Consider the following 21395-nt stretch of genomic DNA (forward strand, 5'->3'; position numbering starts at 1 on the left):
AGCGGGCCGATCTGAAAATGGCGGATCTTAAAGTGAAGCAGAGTGGGGGTTCCGTGCACACCCCTAGTACATTCAGCAACGGCAGCAAGTTTGGTGGCAGCCAGGGGTGTGGCCTTCGGTGCGTTCTGGGGGTGGGTGGTTGTAGTGGCCCACTCTTGGCATTGGGAGGTGGTCATTCCTACTTCCCCTGGAGGTGTTGAAGCAGAGGCTGTATGACCTCCCCTCCTGCCTTTGGGATGCTGGAACTGCCCCTTGCATTGCAGAACAGGCCTTGAGCAGAAGGGCTGGACTCCATGAGCTCTTGAGATCTCTTCCAACTCTACGATGCTTTGATCTTCGTATAACGGTTATGGATTGGGCCTGTACTTCTTCTGCTGAACGCAGATCTAACTCTGCCAATTTCAAGTTACTGGTGAAAGGAAATATCCCTCCTCCATCACTTCCACATCGGTGAGGAATGGTTTGTGTGCTCCTGACGTCCTGGAGGAGGAGGAGGAGGAGGACTACCTCATGCTGTGTTGCCATTTTGAAGCCTCTTCAACAGGGGGAAGTCCTCCCCCTTCCATACCAAATGGGGAAGGAATAGTGCTGGAGCCCTTTCCAGAGAGAGAGAGAGAGAGAGAGAGAGGGAGAAAGAGAGAAGCGGGGACCCTGATTCAGGGAAGAAACGGGCAGTCTTGGCCCGTTTGGGTTGGCAAGCCCAAGAAAGTGCAGCTATAGCTGCACCATGGAAAGGGCAGGTTTAGCAGACTGTTCTAAGGAAAAAAGTGGGTTTGGTCTTCTGCTGGAAAGAGCTGCTGCTGCATGCATGCATGCATTTCTGCGTCCCTCTGCAACCACTCTGCGCCCTCACACTGCGTTATCCCCTTCTCCTGCCCATTACACAAGGAAGCGGAGGCCACAGCATTGGCTCGGACCTTGCTGGTTGATCGGCTCACAACAGGGTTCAACTGTCCTTCGTATCACAGAAAATGCCTTGTTCCCTCTTTCCAACCTTTGAACAGCAGCACTACCTTGAGTCTGTGTTTGGGGCTCAGTTTTCTCATGCAGAAGTGGGTGAGGAGCCACCGAAGGAAGGCAATGTGGAGAAACCAGAGGATTGCCTTGTTGGGAGGCTCCTGCCTGGATGGAGACCGCATCCCACCAACCCTGGGTACCCCACTTCCAAACAACCCCAGCAAAGGCTTTGCAGGCTGGGGGGGGGACACTTGTGAGTCTCCACCATGCTTAGAGATGCAGAGAAACAGCATCTGGAGTCCGTGTACAGTTTACCATCCACTTGCTGTTTAACATCACTGGGGGCTGCTTCTGCCTGAATCCAGTCTCATGAGAGAGACCATCACAGTTCCAGAAAAAATAAAATAAAACTGGGCTTGTTCAAAGATTGCTTTTAATGTTTTACTGTGTTTTTATTTGATTGCTGCTTTATCTGTGTAAAATCCTGGACAGCCTCTGCCGATCAGTGTCAATAATATAGGGCTAGATGGACAAATGGTCTGACTCAGCATTGTATGATCCTATCTTCTGGTTGTTGCTTTTTTTTGTAAACTGCCTTGGTTGACTTCAGAAAGGTGGTATAGAAATACCACCAATAACTAAGAGCTTTATCACACCAGTGTTATACTGTGCAATCACTGCGAATTGCATGCAAAGGACTTGGAAGTTTTCCACCTTATAATCTGCTTTGATTGTGAAGTACTCCCATGCATCCTGCTTTAATTGTGCTATAAAGCCAAAAGATTTGCTGTATTTAGCCCCTACGTTTTGAGCATATCTTCCGAGCCGCCGCTGGGGCGCAGGAGCAGGATTTTAAACAAATGCTTACATCTGTGTAAGCTTTAAAGATAAAGCCACCAAAATTGGCAGAGTAATAGATATTAGGGAGAGCTTTAAGCATACCAAATTTGAATTGAATTGGGTCATCCATTGATTTTTAATGATTTTTTACATTTCCCCCCTTAAACTCACTTCCTGGTATGCAAAGGATTGCTGTCACCTGGTAGCAAAAACAACAATGGCGAAAGCTTAGCGCTATGGGGATAATCCAAGGGAAGTAGGTATGTGGGATGAAGCTTTAAATGTTCAGGGGGTCTGCAGAAGCAGGACACGGAATAATGGGCTCTAGTTACAGGAAGCCAGATTTGGTCTGGACATCAGAAAAAACTTCCTGACTGTTAGAGCAGTACGACAATGGAACCAGTTACCTAGGGAGGTGGTGGGCTCTCCCACACTAGAGGCCTTCAAGAGGCAGCTGGACAGCCATCTGTCAGGGATGCTTTAAGGTGGATTTCTGCATTGAGCAGGGGGTTGGACTCAATGGCCTTATAGGCCCCTTCCAACTGTACTATTCCATGATTCTATGAATAGAGTCACAAAATCATAGAGTCCAAGGGGGGCTTGTAGGCCATCTAATCCAACCCCCCTGGTCCAGGCAGTGATACTTAAGGCTTGTGGGAGGGGTGTAGCTCAGTGGTAGAGACCCACTTTGCCTACAGAAAGTGCCAGGTTCAAGCCCTGGTATCTCCAGGTAATTCCTCCCTGAAACCCTGGGGAGCAGCTGCCAGTCAGTGTCAACAATACTATACTAGATGGAACCATGGTCTAATTCAGTATAAGGCACTTTCCTACATTCAGCAAAAGAACAGGGAGGTTTTACCACAAGTAGGGATGTCCAGATTTTGTAAAATCCATCCCGTACCTGTTTCATGGATTGTGCAGTGTCGTTCATTCACAGACAGATTTGAATTTTTCCCCCCATGATGCAGGAAAATATGCAAATAATTCCATAAGAAAGTTTGCAACCATTTACATAATTTCTGTTAGTACATAACATTTAGTGTATCGTTCCTCCATTTCATTTGACTTTTCCCCACATTTTTCCCCCCAGCATGGCATAGATGTCAGCATAAATGTGTATTTTCCTGCGAATGAATTTGTGTAAATTTTAAGAAAGTAAAAAATAATAATCAACTAGAAGTCCATGGACTCCACATGGCCTGAGGAGACTATTTGCATTTCTCAGTTTGGATTCTTAGAAATCCAAACGCATTTTAGTCCATATCAAATTTCCCCCGCATTGCAAGCCACAAGTAACAATTATCTGAACATCTCAATGTTTGGTTGTGCAGTATAGTAGGTCGAAAAGGGACCAAAGCCCTGAACTATAGAGATGCAAGATTCTCTTCCTACCCCTCATCATCTCTGTGAACTTTGTACAGATTCACAAGATGAATGACTGGTATGAAAGAGTCCTATATTACAAAGCGCTATGGTCACAATTGCCTGATCCTTAGCCAAAGCTTGTGTGTGGGTCTTTGAAACCAAAACCACATCATATACAATGGGCCTGAATAATCCCACCTATGTGGACACAATACAGATTTCTAATACAGAATCAGGGAACGGAATGGAGTAATTGACAGAAGCTGACATAAGAGAGAAGACCTGCAGTGGAGGCTTGAAGTTCAAGATTAGCGATGAAAGAGAAAGCTCCGATCTAGACTCACCTCAAGCCATACAGGACTGTCCCATCTGGGTGGAGCCGAATCATCCGGTTCTTCACAGTCACCCCATGCAGGAAGGACTTCTTGTCATTCAGGAAGTAGGTGTCTGGGAGCCACAACTGATCAGCCACACGGTTATCCAGAGTGAGATTCAGCGGCAGGTCACTGTAGGCCAAGCGCTTGTCTCGCCAACTTTGCTGGAAATACATGGTGATGGTGTAGTCCTGGAACCACAAATGCAGTGATGGTTAAATTTCAGAAGAATGGTCCAGTTGCCTTGTGTTCGCACAGTTTCACGACGGCCAACTAGATGTACATGGGAACCCCCAAGCAAGACAAGTGCACAGCAGCACCCTCCACTCATGCTTCTCAACAACTTTTAAATAAACAACTTTTGTTTTTAAGAGGCACGTCTTAAAGCTGTATTGGACTCACACCCATATTTTACAATGGTGGCAATCTTGCTAGCTGATAACAATACTGTATACGCTGGGACTGGCTACCGTGCTCCAGTGCAGCTACACTCAGGAATTTAAAGACAGTAAAAAAATAAAAATGGATTTCACACACACACACACACACACACACACACACACACACACACACACAGACCCCTGGGAATAGATGTCTCCTTATGTCCACCTCTCGAAAGGCAGTGTCTTGCCACAGAGAAGAACGTGTGCATTTGATGCAGAAAATGTGGAAAAAAGTGGCATGTGCCAAGATGCTGTAAGCCATTCAGATGAAAGTTGTTCATTGGAGACTGAAGATGCCCTAAAATGGCTCCAGGACATTCATCATTACAGAACACCAGAACAGTCCAGTATGCTCAGATGGGAGTGAAAATTAGAGCACGGTCCTCAGCAATGCCTCTTCATAGCTAATTCTCATCTATCAAGTTCTGCGCTCTCTGGCTGGCTGGTCTCTCTTTAGAACAAGCCCAGACGGCAAAAAATAAACCCTGTTTGGTCATTGACACATCACCATTCTCTCCTCACCCCAATTGTGTCAGGATTGCAGTGGGTACAGAGGTTTACATTTACACCCACCAGCCTAAGCAATGCAGCATGTGGATGGCTACTCCTATTTTCATTAGCCAGCTTTTGCTCTATTAGGACAGGAGAAATGGGAGGAGTGGAAAAGGAGGGGAGTCCCCCAGGAATGAACATGCACAGCCCCTTGCGATAACGGAATGTGTTGTAGTCTGCCTTTGGAAGAGACAGGGAAGACACATATAGACTGAGGACTTCTGAGATGTAGCAGTCTGAAGAAACACATTGGATGCAACCTGTATGGCACGTGATGTTTGATCCCTCAGCACACGATGCGACATTTCGCTCTCTCCCACCTCCACTCCTGCTGAATGGAGACACTTTTCATTCAAAGCTTCATGCAATCCAAGAAGCCAACTCGTTTGGTCAATCAAGGTTTGGGCGAAGAAGGAGACTCGACAGCACAGAAGAAAAAAAAAAACCAACCTCCAGTCTAAAAGCAATTTAGCAATGTGGGCAGGTCATGTCACCTCCCTACATTCAGGCTGAACAGGAGCCTTGTAGGTATGATCCAGGTAAGAGGGCTCAGGCCAGTCCAAATGGCGAAGCACACAACACCGTATCAGTTAGTGATCCATGGCTGTTCAAACTGTAGGCAAAGCTCAACTGTTTTTCATGCAATAACACACACACACCCACCATTCAAAACTAGAGCCCGTCTACACTTGTCTAGATGAAACGTAACAAGTTGGCAGAGATGACGTCAGCAGTCACGTGATGCTGTTGTTGTTACGTTTCTTCTGACTTTTAAAACCGTTCCACTTTCTGTTAAAATCGTTTTAAAACTAACAATGTGCCCCAACCTTTCGTTGTATTCAATGCCGTCTTTCAAAGTCATGTCTCGTGACCATGGTCTTTGCTTCCTGATTAGGACAAGTGAGGGCTTTTCTAGGGGAGGGAGAGCTGGCACAACGCGACGAGGGGGAGGGGGAGGGGGAGGGGGAGGGAGGGCGGTGAAAGAGGGGACAGAGGCTTAATTTTTTGAAAAAACCGCTTATCTTTCGGGGCGCACGTGGCCCCTTTAAGACGCTGCAGGGCTTCCCTCGTCCCTACGCGTCGCCCCGCCTCCCTGCCGGCTTATCCCGGCAGGTCTAGCTCAGAGTCACCGGAAAAAGGAGGTTTACTTCAGAGCCGGTATGAGCATAATGAAGAACGTTCTAAAGAAGAGTGTGCCGGGGTAAAACGATAGAAGAAAAGGTATTTCGATTGACTGGGCTCAAGTTGCATTTTGTAACGTAGCAAGGGAGGACGCAACAATGCACTTAAACAACGGTGTAATGAATAGTGTAGATCCTGCCCTAGATTCTGTCTTTTGCTCCCAGGCCACCAGGAGGAGTCTTGTGTTCAGAGGCGCATTGCCAAGCTGTTGCTGCAGCCATCCAGCTTGCATCTGAAGGGGCACAAGTTAATCTGGATGCCAGGGGACTTCTCCCATCGATTTGCTGTCAGGACAGGTTTATTTTAATTCCCAGGTTTTAATTGCTCTACATGAGCCTTCAGCCTAGGCCAGATAAATCATCCCTCTCCCTCTCGTGGGGGAGGGGGCTTTGAGCGTGGAAACCGTTGCCTCTATTGGAGCCAGCATCTAATAGCCAGGGATAAATGGGTTAAGCTTAAGGTTAGGGGTGAAAATTAATTGCTTTTTATATGTGAATTAATATTTGCGTCATATTGGGCTTGTTGCGTTACTGCATGGATGTACAACTCAAACCATGCCAAGGATCACTCCGCCTACCCTGAGACTGAGGAGTGATATTTGGATTAAATGTTGAACAATTTGGAACATTGTTCAACATTAAATCAGTAAAGGTGAAAAACCCTGCAAGTCTCTACCTGGGTGCAAGTGAGAGAGGGGAGGAGAGCCAGTTGCAAAGATTTGGTTATATGTGTGATGGAGGGAACTAAGAAAAGGCATTAGCAGGGCAGGCAAAATGGTGGTGAAGGGGGAGTCAGGCCGGATGTACACTAGTGCTTTAAAGCACTTTATAACAGTTATAAAGCGCTTTAACTGCTTTAAAGCGCTATAAAACTGTTATAAAGCGCTTTAAAGCAGTAGTGTACATCCGGCCCCAGTCACCAGAGCGACAAGACATTATCTCTGAATTTATTTATTTATTTATTTATTGCATTTTATACCACCCAATAGCTTGAGGCAGGCTGTCAATTCTACAGCCCTCCCAACCCAGGAACCGACAGCAAGGGAGACTGTCTGGTAGTAGACATGAAAAGCTTCTTCTTCTGAAATGCCCAACTCTGACTGTTCCTGTTCAGAAACTATTCTGGTGCAAAAGAGTGGCCAGCCACTTCTTCCCAATGTTGCAGGCTTGCGGTTTTCAATGGCAGAATATCCTGCACAGTGCTAGGGTGTAGGCATGTGATGAGCGGGAATGGCGCCACTCTGCTTGGCCAGCTGCCCTGCCTGAGCCTCTGAGCCAGACAACATTACACCCATTAACTTTGCTTATGGTCTGGAGTAGGGACCTACATCTCCCCTCCTTTGTTTTATTACCCAGGCCCACTGAGGTGAGAGAAGCAGCCCATAGCAATCTCTCAAAAGAAGCAGGAACCACAAAGCCCCAAGTAAGCAATGCGATTTCCCCTGAATGTAAAGGTGCTTTTAAGCTATACCTGGAAGATGCTCTGGTTCCATTTATAAACTACATTTCCAGAGTGGAAGTCTCATCCATATGGTACAGTCCCACCCTTTCCAAGAACCTAGGAAAAGGAGGATGCAGTGGGGACAGGAAGGGACCCTGTGATGTTGGGGGAGCAAGAAGCAAGTCCTTTGCCCCTCTCCTAGGTCCTTGTTCCCCACATTTAATGGGAGAAACACAGGACCGACTCAGAGTGCATAGGAACAGCCCCTCTATCCTAAAGGCAGTGTATGCATCAGGCATGTGTATGGAGCTGGCTGTTGATACAGCTTGGGTGATTGAACACCATAAAGTAATTGTGTGTGAAAAAATGAATCCATTTGTTTATCGTCCTGAACCTCCTGGCAATCAGTTGCACTGGATGATCCCAAGTGAGAGGAACAGACTGAGATATTTCTGCCTATTCACTTTCTCCATGCTGTGCAGAGATTTTTGGACTTTCATCCAATTCTCCATGGTTCCTATTTCCCCTCTAAACTCAAAAGCTCCAACCTCTTTGGACTCCTTTGACAGGGGCTCCACCCTCCCAGCCGTTGTTAATGACCATTTTCTGCAAGTCTTCTGATAACTTTTTGGAGATGGGACAACTGGAATGACATCATTACTTTACAGAATGGTGTTATGATATTTGCTATTTTATTTCCAATGCCTTTCCTAATAGATCCTAGGACCAAGCTTGTCTTTCCCACTGCTTTGCAATTTTAGGATGTTTTTAGGATGTTTTAATAATGTATACTATGTTTTTAACTCAGTTTTATGTATTTTATACTTCCTGTTGTTCCCCACTTTGATCCAAACGGAGAAGCGGGTAAGAAATAAAATTATTATTATTATTATTATTATTATTATTGTTATTATTATTATTATTATTTGCATGCTGGGCTAGTAGCTTCTGGCTAGTAGGAGCTTAATTCACAAGGCCAGATTTATTTGTTTTTGTTTGACCTGCTGGCCATATTCATTCAGTGGGTAAGCCCTCAGACTGAGCTGTCTCATCCTGCTTCTCCATCATCTAGGTGTGGGCACTCTATCAACTGCGATTCTTCCTTACAAGAAATATCTGCTCAGGTGGAGTGTTGCAAGTGTGGATGAATGCCAAACCTTTTGCCTAACCCTTTTCTGGGAGGACTCCTGTGGATGGGAACAGTGCTTAGGGAACGGCGAACCACGGGCTCCCCTGGCTCCATTTAATTCTATTCATACGTTATCCCGGATTGCATTTGGTGCCCTGATCCTCCATGATCTCACCAGCTTCTTTTCTGCCACACTTTTGCCTCTCCTGTTGCCTAGCAACTACGCATAGTCTTGGAATACTAAGCAATCTCTTCTCACCCCTCTTCCATGCACTTGGCTTCTCCTGGGGTCTGAAAACAGGTTGGGATGAGAATAAATATAGGGGAGTGTCTCATTCCAGCACTACAGCTCTGTTACCTTTAATCTTCCATCATGTCCATAACAGAGAGGGATACATCCATACCCTACTCTATTTATCCGCTCCAACTGCAAAATGTCTCTCTTTCTCTCTCATACACCTGCACTCACCGACGTACCATGTGTTGCAAATGTATCTATCCTGGTTTGCCAGGAAAGCTAAGCCACAACACAGAGCTTCCAAGCATGTGCCCATGCGTCTAGCACAACTTTCAGATGATGGGCACATACTTTTTCTTTTTTCCTTAATACTTGCATAGGGGTGGGTGGGAAATAGATATGAAGGAGCTGATCACTAATTGAAGTAACCCACATCACAGAACAGTTCTTCATTCACATCCAATTTGACATAGTTGTTACTCAAAGCAAAAGCAATAAGATCAATATCGGCGGATATATGGTACGCTCGATTAAGCTGAGGCCAAAACACCATTTTGCACAAATTCAATTCTGCAGATTTATTTTTTTAAAAAGTCTGAAATAATGTCATGGAGTTGAGGATTTTTACACACATACATTCACAATAAGAGAGTTTCAACAGAATTTGAGCAGTCCAGAGGTTTGTGTGTGCATCGGATAAATAGGGAACAATGGGAGGGTGTGCATGGCTAGCGCTGGAAATATAAGCATGCCAAGTGCTGGGGGTGGGCAGCAAAGGAGTACAGGGGCTCCCTCCTGCAAACTCCTGCTACCACCAAGCAGGGCCGGTGCCAGACTATTTTGCGCCCTAGGCAAGGTGAGGTACTTTCACCCCTCCCCCAAAAAATGCCAACTTTGATTTTTAAGAACATATATTTCCTGGAAAAAATAAGAAGCACAAAACTTGAAACTGCTAAATTTATTTTAAAGTGCAAGAAATACGTCATGCCAATTATAGTAAACAAATTGGAAAGGAATGTCTATGGGTTTAAAATACATTATTTAATAGGAATGTCACCTCCAAATCACCCCCCCCCCAACTCTCTCTCTCTCGCACACACACACTCAACATCACTCACTCCAAACAAACACACGAATGAACACATGCATTCACTCAAAGACCCCATGCACCCCATTCACCCATACATTCTCTCTCTCTTCCAGGCACGTTCCGGAAGTCTGAACATGGAGCTGCCCCACCCCCATCCCAGCGTTCTTGGCTTTGCTTCGGCTGGGCGGGCACGGAGCGCCATCTCGGGTGCCCAGGCCCAGCTGAATCCTCAGGCCGGGCCGGCTCACAGCCAATGCGCATAAGTGCTGCACTGTGCCTGGCACCCCTCTTAGCTTAGCGCCCTAGGCGGCCGCCTGAGTGGCCTCTATGGTAGCACCGGCCCTGCCGCCAAGCTGTCTGCACCAGGAGATCTGAAACACATGTGCTGTGTGAGATCTGCAGATCTCCCAAACTTTTTTTTAAAAAATAACATAACAAAACAAAACTAGGCCCGTGGCCAATTTTGATCTGAGCATCGTTTGACGTACTCCCCCCCCCCTCTGTGTTATATGCACCGCCCCACCCCACTCCAAAAGCCCGGTTGGGCCACCACGAGAGGGCAGGCCAGTTGCATGGATCAGCACCCTGGTCAGCTCCCTGCGGAGCGATCGGCCAGTGTAGATGGCAGGCAAACCGGGGACGCTGCTCCTGTAACTGGTTGCTGTTTCGAGCTCCCTCCGAGTGGGGCTTTTGCGATTCATCTCACAGATGTTCACTCCTGCAGGTCTTGAGGTGAGCTGCTCCTGCTGGCCCTGCGATGCACCAAGGAGGAGGAGGGAGGCAGAGGAGGGAGGCCTAGCTGGACACGTCCAGCTAGACAGCTGGAAAAACTTCCTGACTGTTAGAGCAGTTCGACAATGGAACCCGTTACCTAGGGAGGTTGTGGGCTCTCCCACACTAGAGGCCTTCAAGAGGCAGCTGGACAACCCTCTGTCAGGGATGCTTTAGGGTGGATTCCAGCTTTGAGCAGGGGGTGGGACTCGATGGCCTTGTAGGCCCCTTCCAACTCTGCTATTCTATGATTCTATGATTCCTCATGCACCCAGGGCAGGGCAAAGCTGGTAATAGGCCCAGGCCAGATGGGAAATGTAGGCCCCATTTCAAACTGCTCATTAAGTATTTTTTAACCCGTTCTAAATACATATGAACTAGAAGGATTTATAAAAAAAGTAATAGTAATCCCACCTTTGCCTCTGGGGAATGCATTTTATGAAGTCTATTAGGAACTGAATCACTTGATCTAGCCTTTATGATTGCTCTCAGCCCCATTCATGTGCTTTTGTCTCATCTCTGCTGGAGATGGGGTTGTGGTGGTGTGAAGACACCTTGGCTTTTTGGCTGTCTCAAAATGGTGTCAGTACTGCTCACTCACAGGAGAGCTACTTCGTAATAAATCTTTACCAAGATTGTGGGTCTCCCTTTGCCTCTACCAGGAGGACTTGGAGGAGGCCCCCTCAAAATCGTAGGCCCATGCCAACTGCCCCCACTGCCCCCGCCCCGACCAGCCCTGTCCACCACTCTGCCGCTAAGATCATCTTCTTGGCTCGCCGCTCTGATCATGTTACTCCACTTCTGAAATCTCTTCATTGGCTTCCAATTCACTTCAGAATCCAATATAAACTTCTTCTGTTGACCTTCAAAGCTTTTCACTGTCTAGCTCCTTCCTATCTCTCCTCTCTCATCTCACCCTATTGCCCCGCTCGTGCTCTTCGCTCCTCTGATGCCATGTTTCTCATCTGCCCAAGGGTCTCTACTTCCCTTGCTCGGCTTCGTCCATTTTCTTCTGCTGCCCCTTATGCCTGGAACGCTCTTCCAGAACATCTGAGATCCACAAGTTCAACCGCAGCTTTTAAAGCTCAGCGAAAAACTTTTCTTTTTCCTAAAGCTTTTAAAACTTGATTTTGTTCTGACTTTATACTGTTTATACTGTTAGTTTTACCCTACCCAGTGCCTGTTTACCCTACCCTGTGCCTGTTTGCATTCTCTTCCCCTCCTTATTGTCTTATTATGATTTTATTAGAATGTAAGCCTATGCGGCAGGGTCTTGCTATTTACTGTTTTACTCTGTACAGCACCATGTACATTGATGGTGCTATATAAATAAAATAATAATAATAATAATAATAATAATAATAATAATAATAATAATAATAATATGCACCATAAGTACAGCAGTTTGGGATTCTGGAGCTTTTCTCCCAGAGGAATTTTCAGTGAGTTGGTTATTTCCAGGTCTCTCTCTGGGCGTGGCTCCAGCCTTCTGCCTTCCTCATCCTCCATGCAATGGAGCCAGGACACTGGGGTAAGACTTCAAAGGGGGAAACGGCATGGAGGGAGGGTTAAGCTCTTCCCACGGTGCCACTGCTTCCACCAAAATTGGAGACAGGGCCCTCCTGCAGCTTCAAAGGAAAAGCAAACTAAGACTGGCATTGCTGGTGGGGGTGGGGTATCTTATCCCTCTTGACCAGATACAAAAGAGGGCAGGAGTCCTGCAGCTTTAACTCTTGTGATGAAGAGGGAATTTCACCAGGTGCTGCATGCATACAAATGACACCTGTTGAAAGTCCCTTTTCTATGCAACTGTTAAAGAGACAGGAGCTCTGTCCTCCTTTTCATAGGGTCACCCTATGCACATCACTAGACTTTTGCCTTCTAATATGTCCCCAGGGAGTGTGGAGGTATTTTTTATTTATTTATTTATTTATTAATTCACCAGGTGCTGCATGCATACAAACGACACCTGCTGAAAGTCCCTTTTCTATGCAACTGTTAAAGAGACAGGAGCCCTGTCCTCCTTTTCATAGGGTCACCCTATGCACATCACTAGGCTTTTGCCTTCTAATATGTCCCCAGGGAGTGTGGAGGTATTTTTTATTTATTTATTTATTTATTAATTCACCAGGTGCTGCATGCATACAAACGACACCTGCTGAAAGTCCCTTTTCTATGCAACTGTTAAAGAGACAGGAGCCCTGTCCTCCTTTTCATAGGGTCACCCTATGCACATCACTAGGCTTTTGCCTTCTAATATGTCCCCAGGGAGTGTGGAGGTATTATTTATTTATTTATTTATTTATTTATTAATTCACCAGGTGCTGCATGCATACAAACGACACCTGCTGAAAGTCCCTTTTCTATGCAACTGTTAAAGAGACAGGAGCCCTGTCCTCCTTTTCATAGGGTCACCCTATGCACATCACTAGGCTTTTGCCTTCTAATATGTCCCCAGGGAGTGTGGAGGTATTATTTATTTATTTATTTATTTATTTATTTATTAATTAATTCACCAGGTGCTGCATGCATATTCACCAGGTGCTGCATGCATACAAATGACACCTGTTGAAAGTCCCTTTTCTATGCAACTGTTAAAGAGACAGGAGCTCTGTCCTCCTTTTCATAGGGTCACCCTATGCACATCACTAGGCTTTTGCCTTCTAATATGTCCCCAGGGAGTGTGGAGGTATTTTTTATTTATTTATTTATTTATTAATTCACCAGGTGCTGCATGCATACAAACGACACCTGCTGAAAGTCCCTTTTCTATGCAACTGTTAAAGAGACAGGAGCCCTGTCCTCCTTTTCATAGGGTCACCCTATGCACATCACTAGGCTTTTGCCTTCTAATATGTCCCCAGGGAGTGTGGAGGTATTATTTATTTATTTATTTATTTATTTATTAATTAATTCACCAGGTGCTGCATGCATATTCACCAGGTGCTGCATGCATACAAACGACACCTGCTGAAAGTCCCTTTTCTATGCAACTGTTAAAGAGACAGGAGCCCTGTCCTCCTTTTCATAGGGTCACCCTATGCACATCACTAGACTTTTGCCTTCTAATATGTCCCCAGGGAGTGTGGAGGTATTATTTATTTATTTATTTATTTATTTATTTATTTATTTATTCACCAGGTGCTGCATGCATACAAATGACACCTGCTGAAAGTCCCTTTTCTATGCAACTGTTAAAGAGACAGGAGCCCTGTCCTCCTTTTCATAGGGTCACCCTATGCACATCACTAGACTTTTGCCTTCTAATATGTCCCCAGGGAGTGTGGAGGTATTTTTTATTTTTTTATTTTTTTATTTATTACATTTTTATACCGCCTAATAGCCGAAGCTCTCTGGGCGGTTCGCAAAAATTAAAACCATCATAAAACAACCAACAGGTTAAAAACACAGATACAAAATACAGTATAAAAAGCACAACCAGGATAAAACCACACAGTAAAATTGATATAAGGTTAAAATACAGAGTTAAAACAGTATAATTTAAATTTAAGTTAAAATTAAGTGTTAAAATACTGAGTGAATAAAAAGGTCTTCAGCTGGCGACGAAAGGAGTACAGTGTAGGTGCCAGGCGGACCTCTCTGGGGAGCTCATTCCACAACCGGGGTGCCACAGGAAGGCAGGCAAAGGAAGCCCCCCCTTCCCAATTCTACATAAGGCTTCCTCCAACATCTGGCTACGACTAGCAAATCACTGGAATTCAAGTACAAGGCAGGGGCCTACCAAGACAGACCTAGCTAGAGTCCAAATGCTCACCCACATCCTGTTTAGCCACCATGGAAAGGAGCACATTCCTGCATTGGTTGAAAAATAGATGGGGCAGAATGGAGACTACAACAGGTATTGATTTGCACAGGAAATATTGTGTGGTTGCCAGTTACTGCATCTGTGAAGGTTGCATATTTCAAATGCATTTGAGTTTTACAGACAAAAAAAATGTCACAAACTGGACTCCTTGACCCTACACACATTTTGTCACTTATTTCTCTGTAACCACACACACACACACACACACATGCACACACACAGAGGTTGTTCTCCTAATAATTAAGACAGGGCCTGAACTGGATCTTGGGGCCAACGCACACCCCTAGCAAGCACCCTTCATAAGCAAACAAATTATGCCTTCTCATAATTTGCCCACGGAACCTACAGTATAAATGTGTTTTATATATTTCAGCCTGGATAATGGGATTTAAGCTATTTGGTGGCTACAATTTTATTTCTTTATTTTATTTAAAATATTTCTTGGCCCCCTTTCAGAACAGGAGCCCTCCCAAGGTGGAGTGCAAAAATAAAACCATAATAATATTGAGGCAGTATTTTAAATGGTAAAAGCAAAACAACACCCACACACACCCACACACCCACACACCACACACCCACGAAAAACAGTGGCAATACAATTGTACTGTGAATGCCAATCAGACCCTGTACAGAAACGATCTTGCCACTGTCAACAAGTGGATCTTGCCATGCTGCTCCACTTGTGATCTGCCTTGGGGGAATCTGCTGGCCCAGTTTAGCAGTCCTTAGGCTCTTGGATGGATAGACGAATGGATGGAAGGACATTGCAGGCTGCAAGAAGGAGCTGCAGCAGAACCCTTTCTGTCACCAAAATCTCGTGTCTCCTTCGGTCTTTATGAAACAGCCAGGCTGGATTCTGTGTGCTCAGCTATTGCAGTAGCAGCTTTGTTTACTCTTTCCTATCGCTCATGGACATTCTGTTGCCTGTAAGGAGACGGCTGCTTTTACCTCGTCGGACAAAATTTGTTTTTCAAATATGTTTCTAGGGGTTTAGAAAGAGCAGGCACAATATGTTACCTTGTTTAATTCAGGCAGACATGCCAAAGCGAGCCTGCTGCTTTTCAGCCACCACCGTAAGTGTGCTGCACATAAAAGAAGCCAGGCTCTTGCTTTCAGGACAACATAGCAGAAGAGGTCAGGAGGGAATGTGTCCAGCTTAAGGGGAAGCATTCCGGCCCTTGTAAAGCAAAACCCTTCAACAGTGCCTCATTCATGCTGCTTCAGACCCGTACCTTGCTCCTGTCTTCCCTGCTTACTAATCCTGCAGTGACTTCTAAACTGGTTGTCTTGCACTGCATTAAGGTTAACTGTGTAACAGTCTCAGGCAATTAAAACGAAGCATCAGATGATTGCATGGAAGCATCTTCTTGAATTCATAAATACAGGAGGCTGAGAAAGCTACACAAAACATCACAACCATTGAGACAGGAGCTTGGAAAACAACTGTGCTGTAACGCCCCTCCATTACCATGCTAGGGCCACGGCCTTCCATTCCCATCAATCTCAGTGAGAAGCATTGCAAAGAAGAGTTGACATGGCAGATCCCATGGCGCTGGTGAATAGATGCCAGGCTGACATAATTCCATGGCGATAGCTGATGCTCAGCATTGCAAATTTAGTGGTGATCTAGGGTGACCATATGGAAAGGAGGACGGGGCTCCTGTATCTTTAACAGTTGTATAGAAAAGGGACTTTCAGTAGGTGTCATTTGTATGCAGGCAGCACCTGGTGGAATTCCCTCTTCATCACAAGAGTTAAAGCTGCAGGAACCCTACCCTCTTGATCAGATACAAAAGCTTTAACTGTTGTGATGAAGAGGGAATTTCACCAGGTGCTGCATGCATACAAATGATGTCTGCTGAAAGTCCCTTTTCTATACAACTATTAAAGATACAGGAGCCCTGTCCTCCTTTCCATATGGTCAACCAAGAGCTGACTATTTTCAGGGGGTTAGGGACGGGGTGGGGGCTTCCTTTCAATGTTCACACTCTGCATGTGGGTGGTGGTGATTGAAATGCATGATTAATTGCTGCAGCTAGAAAGGAGCTTTATGATGCCAAGGCGCAAGGCACAAAAGTTAGCCTAGTTGCCTTGGCAAAGGCAAAATGTCCCCTTCCACTGAAGTGAGGACAACATGGCTGTATTCACCCTTACACTGTATTCAGTGTACGGGTAGGTTCTCTCGACATGAACCTACCCGTACACTGCACTCAACATCTAAGGTCCTCCTCCGAGTGCCTACTCCGAGGAAAGCTCGGACGATGGCAACAAGGGAGAGGGACTTTTCAGTGGTGGCCCCCCAATTCTGGAATGATCTCCCCAATGAGGCTCCCCTGGCTCCAACATTGTTATCTTTTCAGCATCAGGTCAAGACTTTTCTCTTCTCCCCGGCATTTAGCAGCATTTAACAACATATGCTCAGTAGTTTTTTTTTAATGGACCCCAGAACTGTTGTTGTTTAAATTGATACTGTTGTTTTATACTGTTTTTTTTATTTTTGATGGTTTTAAATTTTGTATACTTTTTAATGTTCACTGTTTTTAACTTTTGTAAACCGCCCAGAGAGCTTCGGCAATATTAGTACTTTTTACAGATTGAAAGTCACTTTGTTACTTTAGTAACATAAAATGTAATTATGTCCAATTTGGTTTGACATAAAATCATTACATTTGGTATATTAAAAGTACAGTGTATTCAAACAATTATTATAAAATTAATTTACTTTTTTACCTTTTTTTGGTAACAAATGGAGCTATAAGCTCCTGAACTGTAAGGAACCTCTTTGGTTCTGCCAGTTTATGAGGAGCAGGCAAAAAAAATCAATTTAAAAATACAACAACAGAAGAAACCACCAACATTAGTAACAAAGAAAAATATTTATGTTTCCACTAGTCCTCCAATGTCAAGACATAAAGCACCCATTCCCATAAAAAGAACTGAGAAAAAAAGGGGGAACCAAGATTCAATGAATATGCATGAAATTTAATCAGACTCATTTTCTGACTTATAGCTATCAATATTAGTTCCAGTCTCTGCTTCAATGGCAGTGCTGCCCCTAGAGGCAGAAATGCATCTTGCTCTTGCATTTGAGAGTCGTAGTCTCAGTTTGCAATCCAGGACTTGCTTGTCCTTGGTGCACAGACATTGTAATAATCTGATACTGTACAGTTTTTAGAAATCATTTGGAGAAGTAAATATCTGAACACCTTATCTTAAACATTTTATTCAACATGCTAAAATAAAACATCCCGTAATCCATTTTTCTTCATTTTTTCCCATTTTTTCCAGTTTTTTGGAAAAAAACTAAAAGAGGCTTCAGAAAAAAATGGGTGGGGGGGGGGGAAACCGTTTTTTCCGAATTTTTCTGTTTTTTTTCTGGGCCTTCACATCTCTAGTCTGAAGTTGTATAAAGATTTTGGGATGTCACTGACAGCATGGAGGTCAGGCTTGCTCAGTTCCTTCCTGTCTTCATTACCTCTTTAAAGTCTCCTGGGGAACAAGTGCATTGCTGGACACAAAGGGAGCAATTCTCTGCCCCTCAACTTAGACGTAAACTCAGTAGGGTTTCTTCCAGAGTATCAACAGGCATGGATTGGGATGCCTGCTGCAGTCAGCCTGAAATTGCTTGGATGCAGCATATTCATGCTATAAGCAGATGCACAAAATCTGCCTGCCTCAGGAATGGTAAATAAGATTGCCAAGAACATCTCTGTCACTTGAGGCTCAGGTGGCCTCAGTGGCATGGAAAGCCTTCTACCAGCTTTGGCTGGTGGCCTAGTTATGTCCATATCCGGACAGAGATAACCTGTTTTCAGTAATGTATACTTTGGTGATCTCCAAGTTAGATTACTTCAGTGCACTCTATGTGGGGCTGCCCTTGAACACTGTTCAGAAACTGCAACTTGCGCCAAATGTGGCTGCCAGTTTAGAAGGTCTGAACATATAAGACCAATTCTGGCCTGCTTGCATTGGCTTGCTGTATGTTTATGAGCCCGATACAAGGTGCTGGTTTTAACCTATAAAGCCTTACATGGCCCAGGGCCACAATACCTGATGAAACACCTCTCCTGACCTGAACATATCTGAACACCAGGTGGCTACTAGGAGGAGGGCTTTCTCCGCTGTGGCACCCCGGCTGTGGAACGAGCTCCCCAGAGAGGTCTGCCCAGAGAGCTTCGGCTATTGGGCAGTATAAAAATGTAATAAATAAATAAATAAAAACATATCCGGAGACTACCACTGACCTCATCATGCTCGTTCTCTCTCACCTTCACTGACTTCCAGACAATTTCTGGGCCCTAAGTGCTGGTTGTGACCTCTAAAACTCTACAGCCCTGGCAATTTTGCAGGGAAACGATACATGCAGAGTGGAGCGCACCCCTTGTTTGCAAGCAGAACGATGCTCCCAGAAGCTTGGAAACAAGGCACACGTAGTGTGTGGTGCAGCCTCTGGTGCATTATGGAGGGGCAATGTGGCTCCCTACCACAGAGTTTTCCCACCCCTGCCTTACAAGGTTTGGGATTTCAGTACCTGACAGAACACGTGCTCCTATAAGCCTTCAGGTTATCTATGAAAGCTCTCCTTCACGTGCCTCCTCAGTCCAGTTTTGGAGGACGGCAGCAAGACAGAAGGATTTTTTTTTTAATTTTTGGCTCCCTGTCTTGGGAATACTCTCCCCAGGGATGTTTGCCTGGTGCTCATATTGTTATTTTTGGCATCAGCCTAAGCTTTCTCTTTTCTTTCAAGCATTTTAATTACTTCAGTATTTTTAGTAATTTAGGATGTACTATTTTAGTTCCTGTGATTTTTTAAAAAAATGCTCTTGTACCTGATGGAGGCTTTAGCCTTGTAATCTGCACTGCATTTTATCTTTCTATGTTGGTACATTGATTTTTTTTAGTTCTGTGTTGGCTTTTATTGATCTATTTATTATCATTTTCAATTGAACTGTACAATGCCTAGAATGCCTCTGACCTTTTTTCAGAGGTGAGCACCCATGCCCACCTCTGAAATGTTAGTCTAAGCTTCCAAGTGACTTGCATTAAACAAAGGAGTATGCTTTCTTTGTATGTTACTCATGTGAACGGGACATCACCTAAGTAATGTACAGCGGAACTGTACCCCTGGCTCCCCCATTGCCCATAAGAAAATAAGAGGAGCCCTGATGCTGGGTCAGACCAAGGGTCCATCTAGTCCAGCACTCTGTTCACACAGTGGCCAACCAGCTGTCGACCCACAAGCAGGATATGGTGCAGCAGCACACTCCCACCCATGTTCTCCAGCAACTAGTGTATACAGGCTTCCTGCCTCTGATACTGGAGGTTGTACCATCAGGACTAGTAGCCATTGATAGCCTTCTCCTCCAGGAGAATGCCTTGCCTACAGGTGTACAGGGAGAAGGTCTACATGCAAGAAGATGTGTGTATCTATGTAGGCTTCTGTTCAATTGGAGCCTTGGTGTGATTGGGTGTCCCAATTCCGCCTGCAAATGAGCAATTGCCCACATGTAGGCCTTTCCCTGCATGGGACCACTTGAACAGGTATTGCTGGCTGGTGGGATGATGACAGCTGGTAGTAGCTCAGAAGGAGTACTTGGTTCTTAAAGGCAATCATGATAAGCTCTGGTGATGGGCAAGTTCTGCTCAGCAAGAGGTCTGTGTGTGATAAAGGTTTCCTTGAAAGAAGGTCTTGCCAGCCCAGAGACCACATTCCCTGAGAAATATCCTCTGTTTGATGTCAGCCAGGGTTCAGGATGGAACGAAGCATTGTACTATGATGTGGCACCTGGGAGAAATGCATGTTGCCAATGAAAAGCTGCATTGCCTTTGCTATTGTAATAAAAAGGGAAGTTTCTAAAGAAGTCTAGAGGCCTACTTGGGTTTATGGCCTAATCTACACCTGCACGAGGTCATCCCTGTGCATCCAAATGATGCACGATCCTGGGGTGACCAGGGACAAGCACTCAGTTCTCCTGGGATAGCTGGGAATGCTTTCCCCCAATTTTTTCCCTGCCATCTCGGGACCATCCTGATCTCCGCGGGGTGTGTGGCTCTCCCTCCTGGGGTCCTTCCTCTTCTCCCCAAGTAGCGGGGCTCAGGAAGCAGGCATGGGGTTGTGCAGTGAGAGAATCCGTGGGCATCGGGGGTGAGTGGAAGAGCATTTTTGCCATCTTTAGGATGGCACTCGGCATCTTCCAGGGCTGAGTTGGTTTGTTTGTTTTTAAAAACCGTTCCTTCGTGCAGGATTGTGCCCACGCAATTGCACAAATGTCTCCTCTTTTTTAAAAAAGTATGGTGCCCTGGAACATCACTCTTTACTTCCAGGACAAATTGCTGCTATGGGACCCCTGAGGAACAATCCTGGAAGTGGAAAACTCCGTGATGGTTGCCCCCCCCCTTCTCCCCAAAGGGCTGCAGGTGTAGGTGAGCCCTCTGTCTCCTCAAAATGCCACCATTTCAGAAGACAAATTTAGATATGGTTGCAGACTTCGTTGTAGCTACATTATTTTGGGGTCTTTCTTTCATATCTTCATTTAAGATATGTATACAGGAATTGTGGACCGAAAGGTTGGGTGAGACTGCTGGGATATGGCAAAGCTGGGTAAGTTCAGAACTTCCAGGGTTATCTGAAGTTAGATAGGGAGCTAGACAGCCAGTCCATTCCCTCCCTAGCCCCTGAAACAGGAGAGCCTTTGCATCCATAAACTAGAAACTCTTTATATAGTAAGCAGAAGTGGAAACGCCTGGCCTCCTAAAGGGTAAACAAGGTCTTGCAACATGAGCAATTTCCTTGGCCCTCTAGTTTCAGATATTGGCTGGCCTGATAATCAGAAAAATGTCAACTCGAGTTGCTATGGGCTGTACAAAGGTTGGAGAAACGCTGCAGCTGCACACCAGCTTACAAATGCAAGGCTTCTTTTCAGGAGGAAAACCTTCGATGCTGCTCTCCTTCCCTTGCTAACTTCCAGCCAACCAACCCCGTCTGGAATCTGAGTTCTTCACCACTTGCCATGTTGGGGTGATTGGTATTCCCCTACCTGTCAGGAGGTGAACACCAATCATCTTGCCCTGTCCTTCTTGAGCCTTAAAGGGAACTCATTTGATGAAGGGATATTTGGGGGATTAATTAATGGTACTATAAAGATCTCTGCAGCAACAGCAATTCATCCATTGCCATGGCAACTCAGC

The 21395-nt window shown here is 45.2% G+C and overlaps 1 protein-coding gene across 2 annotated transcripts in view; it reads right to left on the bottom strand.

Annotated features, from left to right (window-relative positions):
- Positions 1-21395, bottom strand: part of LOC134409403 (gamma-aminobutyric acid receptor subunit beta-4) — a 58619-nt gene that overhangs the window by 15440 nt on the left and 21784 nt on the right. For both annotated transcript variants that reach the window (XM_063142121.1, XM_063142120.1), the window contains exon 4: positions 3507-3727. In XM_063142121.1, coding sequence (XP_062998191.1) covers positions 3507-3727 — 221 coding nt within the window. The remainder of the gene's footprint in view (positions 1-3506; positions 3728-21395) is intronic.

Source organism: Elgaria multicarinata, chromosome 15 (assembly GCF_023053635.1).
Source record: "Elgaria multicarinata webbii isolate HBS135686 ecotype San Diego chromosome 15, rElgMul1.1.pri, whole genome shotgun sequence".
Classification (NCBI taxonomy): Eukaryota; Metazoa; Chordata; class Lepidosauria; order Squamata; family Anguidae; genus Elgaria; species Elgaria multicarinata.